The sequence below is a fragment of the Lathamus discolor genome, chromosome Z (assembly GCF_037157495.1).
Source record: "Lathamus discolor isolate bLatDis1 chromosome Z, bLatDis1.hap1, whole genome shotgun sequence".
Classification (NCBI taxonomy): Eukaryota; Metazoa; Chordata; class Aves; order Psittaciformes; family Psittacidae; genus Lathamus; species Lathamus discolor.
The window spans coordinates 109,035,931-109,046,649 of record NC_088909.1 but is presented as its reverse complement, the minus strand read 5'-3'; the positions used below and the strand labels follow the sequence as shown (position 1 = coordinate 109,046,649).

Below are 10,719 nucleotides of genomic sequence, written 5' to 3'. Positions count from 1 at the left end.
CAACCTCCCGCATGTTTGAGCTGTGATAAAAAGGTAACTATACTCATTGTCCAAATAATAAAGGAACAATGCAAGTGAGGTGGGATTTGGGAAGGGCTGAGGGGTGTCCGGCCTGGATCCTCCCAAAGCTGTCCCTCAGGCGTTGCAATTTGAAGGAAAAAGCATGTTTTAATCCCTAATGGGAATGTCCCTACGAAGGGAAACCTTAAATGCCCGCTCCGGCTCTGTGCCTCCGGGGCTCGGAGACAGGTCACCCGGGACAGTGCGGCCGCCGGTGCTGCGGAGCTGAGCGGCAAAGCGAAGGGAAATTGAGATCTCCCCAACCCGTTTTAACGGGGTGAGCAGCAGAGCAGCTGCCACATCGCAGAGCAAAGGCGCGGGGAGATGCTCACTGTGCCGCGGAGCAGGGCTTCACACGGAAAACTTTGGCACGGATGGGCTTTGTGGGGGATACCTCCTCCAATACACACACCCCGGTCCCCAGGAACACCTACAGCTCCGCGGGGTGGAGGGACAGGATCCGGCCCTGCAGACCCCTGGTTTCACTCGCCAATCCAAATTTGCTGCTCGGGCAATTTGACCTGTTTCTTGGCCCAGATACGTTTCAAACGTTTTCTCCGTTAATTTATTTATTATTTTATTTTTAAAGACGGGGCGCAGGGGCTCCGTGGTCCCTATAGCATCACGTCTAAATTTGTCCAGCTTGTCCCTAAGGAAGAAGCTCCGGGGGTGGGGGTCCCAGGCACCCCAGGACTCTTCTCCTCAGCACCCTTGGGTCCCTTTCCCCTACGAGGGGGTCCCACAGAGGCTGGACAACAACTGGCCCCTATTTGGGGGTGCTGGTGCCCCTTTTGCAAGGAGGACGCCCAAAATTCTCCAGTCCTCCCCAATGCCTTGGGGTACGCGCACAGCGAAACTGCAGAGACTGCGGTGCTCCTCTCCTTACAGCCAGCTAAAGGCTGTTCTCTTAATGAATTACTAATGAGTTAAAATTGGACAGCCGGCTTAATTAAAGCGTAGAGGCAATGTGTTTACCACATTGTAATTGAACTCATTAGGGCTCCGGCTTTGTGTTTTTAAGCAGCAGCCTTGCTCCACACGTCGACTGATCTGCGGGAAGCGCTTTGCAGGGGACGGGGTATCTGCAGGAGTAGTGGAAGAGGGGGCTTTGAGGGGAGGTGGCTGTGTCCCCCCATCCTCTTCTCTTGTGCTGGGGGGTGACCCCTCCTGCTGTCCCATAAATCGTTCGCACGTTGGGGGTGCCCGCCTGGATACCTTTTCGGAGTGGGAAAAGCAAAGGAAAAATTTGGGGGTAGGGGGAATTTCGGGGGTGGGAATGCTGATCCGCCCCTGCAACAGGGTTCCTCTCTCTCCACTCCGGGCGGGAAGGTGGGTAGCTGTGTACTCCCCCCTCCGCAGTCGTCGGTGCGGATCTGTCCCCGGGTAGCGGCGCGGCGGGGGCTGTCGCGGGTACCCCCCACCATCACCATCACCACCTCCCGCCTCCCCAGGGAGGGGAGGCGGCCGGGGAAGGGGGCGGCTTCCCCGCACAGCTTGCAGGGCGCTGCCTGGCTGCTAGAAGGCGTCCGAGTCCCGACCCACCCGCGGCACAGCCGCCGCGATACAGGCGGGAGCCAAACTTCCGCGCAGCGGAGCGATTGCGGACAACGGCCCGGAGACAGCAACTCTCATCCTGCCCCGCGGCCCGGGGAGAGCCCATGGAGCTAGGGTGCTCAGGTAAGGTATGCGGCTTCGAGGGAGAACCCCCTGATTTGGCTTTGGCTGTATTCCTCCCCTCGCGGGGTGAATAGCGGTGCGGCTTGCTGTCGCTTTAGGTCTTCGGGTCGTGCTGTCCCTCGGGGTGCGGGGAAAGGTGGCTGCCCAGCAGCGGGGTGGCTCCTGCCGAGGGGAGCGGTGCTCCCCGCAAGTTTGGACTGCAGCGGAGGCAAGGGGCAATGTTTTGGAGAAGAGAGCCTCCTCGTTTCGGTTTCCCTTGTTTATATGTGCATATATATATAAATATATATATATTCTGCTTAATTTTTTTGCTTCGAAATTATGAACTTTGGGTAGGGTTTGGAGCTCGGGGGGGAGGAGCTGGGCTGGCGAGTTCCCAGGGCCGGAGCAGAGACCTCCCAGCCACCCGGGGGCACAGGAGGGGGTGCGCGGAGCTCTCCGCTCAGCACCGCGCCCGCGTCGCGCTCCGCGTCCTGCCGCCAACCGGGGAATGGAGGAGGCCGAAGAGGGGAAACAACCTGGGAAAAAGCAGTGGGGAAGCCCGGCCTTTCCCACCCGGTGCGACCCTCTTCGGGGTGATTTGGGAGGAGAGGTGGGATAAGAGGCGCATACCGGTCTGAAGGGAGGTGCCTTCACTTTGACAGTGACTCCGACGTTTAAAAGGTGGTGAAACGACAGATTTATTGCGTTTTTTTAAATTACTATTTCTTCTCGGCTGCACCCCTAGGGCTTTGGGGGTCCGAGAGCTGGAGCCGAAGAGGGTAGCCCTCGGGAAAGCCTTTTCCGTCCTCACTCCGAGCCTTTCCTCGACGGGTCCCCTGCTTGTTGCACGGCTCCTGCTCATCGGCTGCCCCGAAGCAGGAGCCCGCAGCAGTCCACCAAACCCTTAGGAAACGCCTAGATAAAAGCGTAGAGAAGCATATCCATAGTAGAATACTCTCCCCGGAAAGCCACTTTTTTAAACATAATCCTGAAATTACGGTGAAGGGAGGAGGGGGGTGAGAGGGATGTGATGGTGGAGGAGGAAAGAAGTTGCGTTTGGGTGTAGGGAGGGAGAAGATGACAAGGCAGACCCCAGAAGCGGGTAATGTGAACAATCAAAGAGTGCAGAAGCGTAAAAGCCAAACAATCCCAATCCCCATAGGTTGTTTATTCCTCGTAAAATACAACTCTACATAGCAGGAAGTTACTGCAAACATTTATCAATAATGAATGAATCTCCTGTAATAAAATACTCGCATAATTAGCTACAGTCAAGTACGTGCATTACGCCAAGGCTTTTGCAACTCTTTGTTGGAAATCCGACTTAGATAAATCTTCTCAAACAGCCTTTTAAGAATAAAACATATATAAAAATAAAAAAGGAGCAAACCACCACCCACCATTTTTCCTTTTATGCCTATTAAAAAAAACAAACAACCCCAAACAAAAAAAAACCCACCAAACTATAACTACTCCTAAAATATAACAGAAAATTATTTGGTGGATTCAGAAGAGTCATTAACACTCAGCTTTAAGTGAATGTTAACAGTAAATAAAGAAATCTCTTGATTGTAATAGTTGCAACAAAGCAATAATAAACCAGTAGGTGGTCATCAGTAATGATAAATGTATCGTTATTACTGCGTGTTGGGGAACAGGGTTTGGAAAGTACTTCAGACTTTTTAGTGGCAAGCTTGGTGGCAATTCGTTTCTTAGCCTGGGAAAAAGGAGGGGAGGTGGGGGAAAGCCATATAATTTTATACACAATTTAGGTGAAAATAAATTTAAATCTGTATATTACATTTTTAATTTCAAGATAGTAATTAAAGCTGGTTCATTATACCTCCTCTGAAAGTCTCAGCGCTCATCTTAATTGCTTGTTTGTACAATCTGCTTTCTAAGACACCCAAGGTTACTGAGTTCTGAAAGAGGGGAAACGGAATTATTTACTGACGTGGTGACTCTTCGCCCGATGGCGTCACGCTTGTCTCAGAAGTTTGGGCTCGATGGTCCTCATCACAGCACGGCCAGGCCCTCGTTTCGTCCCCTGGGGAAGTCTGTTGCTCGTTTAAATACTTCGGAGCAGACACGTTTCTGATGAGGATGTTCAGGGTGCTTTAATTTATGCGTTTGAAAGGAAAAATCGATAGCAGAGGTGTTTTTCGTTTGGGTTTTTTTTTTTTTTCTGTTCCACCAACCCACTTAAACTAAGATATCTCCATTTAAACTTGAGGCTCTTCTACTCGTTCCCACCCAATCCCCTGGCAGGACAAACATAAACACCCTCCCGTTTTTAAGCATTCAGAGGCGAGTTACGGAGCACCCACCTCCTCCCGGATGCCAGTCCCTTCCCGTACGATGAAATAAAATCACAAATGGCCTTTATTTTTAATGGTTTTGGTTCTGTTTCTGTTCGGGAGGGTGATGTCTGGAGGACACCATACCCTGCGGCAGGGGTAACCGCATCTCCTGTGTAAGGTCTGCACGTACCTTCGGCGAGGACCACCTCGGGTTTGGTTGTCTCGGAACATATTAAATGGAGAAGTTCAGAGAGCTCCCTCAGACAAAAGATGCTGATTCCTTCCCTTCAAGCCGCCGTGCTGGTTTTCCCGGAGGGATATCAAACTACCCAGAAATGCGCCATCCCTAAACTCTCCGGTGCCTTTCGAGAGCCAGGAGAAGATCACATTGAGTCTTTCCCTCTCCCGTTATTATGATTACAGATGCATTTTTGAGGCTTCCTCTTGCCACTGGAAAAAAAAAAAAAAAAAGAAAACACAAAAAAAAAACCCCAAAAAAACCCACAACCCTCCTCGAGAGATGTCTGCCCTTTTGTTGTGTCTAGCTGGGTTATTCAGGAGCAGAGACAAAAGCCCGAAGTGATGTGATCTAAATGAGCTCCCGGGTTTTCCAGATGGGACCACCTCTATTCCAAATGCCCTGTCTTCTTTCTGCTTAATATAACAAAACGGGATTAATATAGGTATATATATACAAGAGTTTCTCTCTGGACCAAGCAGCGCAAGCGAAATCTACCCACAAGTATTTTTAAAACCCCCTTCACTGCCTAAAATTTGTTCAGTGAAGCGGTTTTATAACATACAACGGTACCTTGTGTGTATGGTACTTAACACTGCTGCGAGTTTCAATGGGATGTGGAGAGGCGGGAGGAGGACATGTGTACGCGTTAGGGGTGGTTTTCTTTGTGGTTTTCTAAATGCACGAAGGTTATCTCCCACCTTGTGGCCTCTCTGCCTCAATATTTAAGTGCTATGGAAGTAAATAAAGGCCGTGAGGGCTGTTTGGGGTGCTTCAAACTTGGCTGCTTTCCTCAGCTGCTCATTTTCACACGAAGCAACTCGCAGCTACTGCTGTCGCCTCCCGCTCAGCCCTGCAAGGCAGAATCGCGATAGGGAAGGAAGAGGGGGAAAGGAGCCAGGACTATGCGGTTTATCACTTCCAGGCTTCTGGGAGAAGTTTGTCCACCTTCCCCTCTGCTCTCTGAGATGACTCCAACCCAGGTGTTGTAAACGGCAACAGCAAATAACGAAATGAACGGGAGTAATTGGAAGCGGCAGAAGGACAGGAACCCAGGTCTGCTCCTACTGGGAGGCATGAACGCAGACACCCCACCTCAACTCGGGATTCCCTCTCGTTCCTTGCCGGGGCCCAGGATGGGCTCCAGTTGACACGCGGAGACCACGATGGGGTCGGCCGCGGCCGGAGCAGCCCGACGGGCCTTGCCCGCCTGGGGGTCACCTGCGGGAGCTGCCCGGCCCCTGGGTGAACCGGCTTTCCTTGGCAGCTCATCCCACATGCCCGTACTGGGGTCATGCTACCTACCCCACAAGGGTCTTCCTACCTGCCCCACAAGGGTCTTGCTACCCTGTCCTACGAGGTTTCCCAACAGGCTTAAGTAGGGAAAAAAGTAGAGAACGGTGCGCTCTTGCCCCGCTTCTCTAAGGTGCTGGTGCGGGTCAGTCTCTGTTCCCACTTTGGAGAGATTCACAGAGCCAAGGCCCCTCGGTGCGGTTGCGGGCACCCTCTCCCCTCCATTAGAATGTATAGGGCCAGTCCCCACGGGTTTCAGCTTTCCCTATGCGTGAAATTGAGGAAGATCCTCAAGTTTCCCAACGGAATTCAAGGGGGTCAATAGCACCGAGCAGGTGAACAAATATTTTTATTTTGCTTTTCGTTTACTCATCACGAAATAAACCGCCGGCGTCAGCTAAAGACTCCCTCGTACCAATAGCGCGTTTTCAGCCGCTCCCAGGCTGCAAGAACGGAGCTCGGAGGGTCGCTTCGTCGAAAGCGCTTTACAAAACCCGCTTATCTCTTTCGCCTCTCATCCTTTTCGCCTCCTGCATCCGCTTTTCCTTCTCTTCCAACACTGGGCTTAGAGCTTAAGGCGAGATTGTCCACCCCTGGTTCTCCCGGGAACCGCCGGGGAGAAAGCCACCGGGTGACTGAGAGATGGGGAGCGGCAGCTGCTGGGATGCAGGGACGGAGAGCCCACAAGAAGGGGGGCTTGTCCCCAGCATCCACCCCTAGTACCCCGTCCCCCGTTCCTCCTGGTGCCGACCGGGAAGCGAAGACAGGAGGGGAGATTTTCTCTGTGGTGTGGTAATAGATCATACAATGTGTGACACGGGTTTAACCAATAAAACAATTTGAATCAATTAGCCGGCGGAGGAGAGTTTTGAAGTGTAAAATTCATGTCAGTCTGGCTAGGAAGCATTGATTAAAATGTCACCAACGCGAGGCTTATAGCTCTTGCTCACACGAAAGCAGCAGGCTCCGTGCAGGAGACGAGAGAAGTAGAAGGGAGGGGGAAAGGGGAAGTCCCCGTGTGACAGTGGCGGCACGGGGGTGAGCAGGGTTTAATCAGAAGTGACAGAAGTAATAAGGAGAGGTGTGATTTATTTTATTATTTTTTTCTTTATTATTTCAAAGTTAGCAGCAACCCGAGCGAACCGGGGAGCTCCGTTTCGCTACTAGGGGTGAAAGTGGAAAGAGTCGGTGAGCTTTAGCGTTGATGCGCTGGGAAAGGTCGGTGTGGAGATTTTTGCCTGGATCTGTGATGCCCGGGAAGAAAAAACAAGGGGAGAGGTGCGAAAAACGGAAGGAAGAAAACACAAAAAAACCCTCAAACACCAGTTTTTGAAGCCAAGTGTGCAGGAAGGTTTGGTATTGGGCGTAAAAAGAAGGATGGAGTCATCTAAAAAACGACAAAAATCAGAGGGGTATCAGGAAACACTGGCGCTCCAGATGTTCTCCCTTTTTAGCTAGAACCGAGGTTTTCGTCCTCTTGGTCCCGTTTTTCAGCCCGTTCCGCAGTTTTCCTCATTGGAAAGGCGCGGAGTTACGCGGGTTTGGCCTCCCCGCTTCTTGCTGCCGGCCCCGTCCTCACCTCGAGCTGCGCGGAGCGGAGCACCACGAGGTTAACAGTGCTTTTGGGGGGTAGATGGCGGAAAAATCTACTTTTTTCCCTTCATTCCTTCCGGAAAAGGCAGGCAGACATGGCTTCCCTGCTACGGACTGTTTGATATGGGGTTTTTCCGCCCTTAAAACGGGGCATAAAGCAACTAGGGGAAAACTGTATCTCCGCCGTGTTGCTCTTCGTGGGAGTAAGAACCTGGGACCGGGTCCTTCTGCAAGTGGGACTGGAGAATCAGTCGGTATATTTGGGAAGGGAAATGCGGTTCGCAGCAGTTGTTTGTGCCCGCACGGACACGGCTGTGGCATGAAACCAACTTTTTTTTTTTTCCCCTTTCTCCCTCCTCCCCTTTCCCTTCGCCCATAATTTCGGATACACCCTTTAAAAATTATCGTTTACGAAAAGATGCTAAAAGGCGTTCAGGTCTAGTATATGAAGTTACTTGGAAGCGACTGGGTTCAGACCTGGGGAGTAGGGTGAAGGAGGAGGAAGGGGAAAACGGGAAAACAAGGGGGAAAGGGGAAAGAGGGAAAAAAAAGAAGGAAAGAGGGAAAAGAGGAGAAGAGAAAAAGGGTAAAAAGGGGAAAGAGGAAAAGGGAAAAAGGGAAAAGAGGAGAAGAGAAAAAGGAAGAAAAGGGGAAAGAACAAAAGGGGAAAGGGGGAAAAGATGGAAAATTAAGTAAAAAAAGAAGAAAAGGAAGGGAAGAGGAAAATAAAGAAAACCCCAGAGTGCATCCCACTTTCAACCGTTCCGCCCCCTCGCCAGGGACCAGGGCAGGGCAGGAGCGGTGCAGCGCTCAGGGGGCCCGTCCCCGACGGGACGTCCGCATCCCTCTCGTTGCGGGGAGGATGGGAAAGTGGGGTTTTGGGAGCCCCTCCCCGCCAACCCCTCTTTCCTCGCCCTCCCGTATGGGGGGAGAGCACGGTGGGGCCCGGCCACCCCGTTCCCGCCCCGCTGACGTCACCGTGCCCACGGGGGGGCGCGCCCAGCGAGGCGCGGAGGTTCCGCACCCGCAGCCACTGCCGTATGCGTTGCACCGAGGGCCGGGCTGCGGCTGTCGCGCTGCTCCACGGCGGCGGGCGCGGGGATGCACCTCCCTCCCTGCTGCCGGCACGGCTGGAGGAGCGTCAGGCGGCGGCACGGATAGAGCGCGGCAGCGGAGGTAACGGGCGCCGGGCGGGGAGGATGCGTTGAGAGCCGCGGAGAGCAGAGAAACTTTTCTTCATTCCTCTTCTGCGCTTTGCCCACGGTGCCCGAGGAAGAGCCGCGGCTCGGGCAGCGACGGGTTTCCAGGACGGGGAGGCTAACCCACGGCTCGGGGGCGTGTTTCGGGATGAACCGTGGGTTGGGGCATCTTCCTAACCGGAGGGGGCGGTCCGCTCATTTACCGTCATCTCTGCACCCGCGGTGGGATGCGTACGTCGGAGAACCGCTACGGCCGGGCAGGGAGGTACGCGGGGACCGCGGTCGCTCCGGTGGCGCTTCCCCACGCAGGGAGACTCGTGGGGCGGGGGTGAGTAGTGCTTGCGGCGGGGACCCCCATCCCTGGAGGGTCCCCCCAGTCCCCGGTCCCGTCTGACGGCGCTGTGCCTCTCTCCTCCCTCTCCATCTGCAGCTGGCGCAGAACAGCCCCCTAGGCGCTGAGACGATGGCGAGCAGCCCGCTGCCCGGCCCCACCGACATCTTGCTGCCGTCGCCGTCCAGCGCGTACCCACCGGAGCCCATGAACCAGTCGAGAGCCGGCCACGCCACTATGAAGCCCAACCAGGTGGGGCAGGTGATCCTCTACGGCATCCCCATCGTCTCCCTGGTCATCGACGGGCAAGAGCGGTTGTGCCTGGCACAGATCTCCAACACCCTCCTCAAAAACTTTAGCTACAACGAAATCCACAATCGTCGGGTGGCCCTGGGCATCACCTGCGTGCAATGCACGCCGGTGCAGCTGGAGATCCTTCGCCGGGCCGGGGCCATGCCCATCTCCTCCCGCCGCTGCGGCATGATCACCAAGAGGGAAGCAGAGAGGCTCTGCAAGTCGTTCCTGGGGGAGAACCGGCCCCCAAAATTGCCGGATAACTTCGCCTTCGACGTGTCACACGAGTGCGCCTGGGGCTGCCGCGGTAGCTTCATCCCGGCCCGCTACAACAGCTCCCGGGCCAAGTGCATCAAGTGCAGCTACTGCAGCATGTACTTCTCCCCCAACAAGTTCATCTTTCACTCCCACCGCACGCCGGACGCCAAGTACACCCAGCCCGACGCCGCCAACTTCAACTCCTGGCGCCGTCACCTGAAGCTCACCGACAAAAGCCCCCAGGACGAGCTGGTCTTCGCCTGGGAGGATGTCAAGGCCATGTTCAACGGCGGCAGCCGCAAGCGGGCCCTGCCGCCCGCACCGCCGGCCCCCGCCGCCGCTGCACCCGCCGCCTGCCACCCACTGGGCTCAGTGAAGGCGGCGGCCGCCGTGGTGGGCGGCGGGTTGCTGAGCCCGCACCTCCTGGCCGCCCCGCCGGAGCTGCACCAGAAGCGTCCGCGCTTCGACGAAGATGAGGAGCTCCAAGAAGCCGTGGCGGCGGCGGCGCACGGTGGGAAGAGCCCACGGAGCTACCCGGTTATCCCGGTGCCTAGCAAGGGCTCCTTCGGCGGCGTGCTCCAGAAGTTCCCGGGCTGCGGGGGGCTCTTCCCGCACCCCTACGGCTTCCCCGCCGCCGCCTTCGGCCTCTGCCATAAGAAGGAAGAAGGCGGCGGCAGTGGGGCCGATGCCCTTGGCGGGGCGGCAGCGCACAAAGCCGGTGGGGCGGCTGCGGGCGGCGGCCTCTCGGGGCTCTTTTGGCCGGGTAGAAAGGACGCCGCCTTCTACCCGCCCTTCTGCATGTTCTGGCCGCCCCGCACACCGGGCGGGCTGCCGGTGCCCACGTACCTGCAACCGCCGCCGCAGCCCCCCGGTGCCCTGGGCTGCTCCCTGGGAGACGGCGCCGGCCTGCTGCGACAGGCCTTCCTGGACCTGTCGGAGCCCGGCGGAGAGGCGGCGGGCGCGGGGCTGGGCACCGGGGCCCCGGGGATGGGCACCCCGCCAGCCTCCGCCCCCCCTCCCGCCGCTGCCGCCGCCGCCAGGGACCCGCTGTTCGAGTCGCCCCCTGGCGGCGGCGCGGAGCCCGCCTCCCCGTCCGCCTCCGAGGGGACCGGCGGCGGGCGGGTCCCCGCGCACCATCCGCACCTGCTGGAAGCGGCGGGCGGGCGCAAGGGGGGCGGTGGGTACCACCACTCCAGCGCCTTCCGGCCCGTGGGCGGTAAGGAAGACTCGGAGAGCTTGGCCAAGCTGCACGGCGGCGGCCCGGCCCGTTCCGCCTCGCCGCCGCTACAGCTGCTGCTGCCGCCGCCGCCGCCGCCGCCGCCCGAGGAGGCGGGATGTGATCGCCACCCGCTACCCCCGCCGCCGCACACCCCGCACCGCCTCCTGTCGCCCGGCGGCACCAGCTGTAGCTTCGCCAGCGAAGACAGCAGCGAGGAGGAGGAGGATGAGGAGGAGGAAGATGAGCCCGAGGTGGACGTCGAGGGGCACAAGCCC

General features: G+C 56.7%; 1 protein-coding gene across 1 annotated transcript in view; it reads left to right on the top strand.

Annotated features, from left to right (window-relative positions):
• Positions 1-8,805: 8,805 nt before the first annotated feature.
• The window catches only part of SKOR2 (SKI family transcriptional corepressor 2), a 26,453-nt gene continuing 24,539 nt past the window's right edge, over positions 8,806-10,719 (top strand). Inside the window, exon 1 of the mRNA XM_065662663.1 lies at positions 8,806-10,719. This exon is cut by the window's right edge and continues 276 nt beyond it. Coding sequence (XP_065518735.1) covers positions 8,806-10,719 — 1,914 coding nt within the window.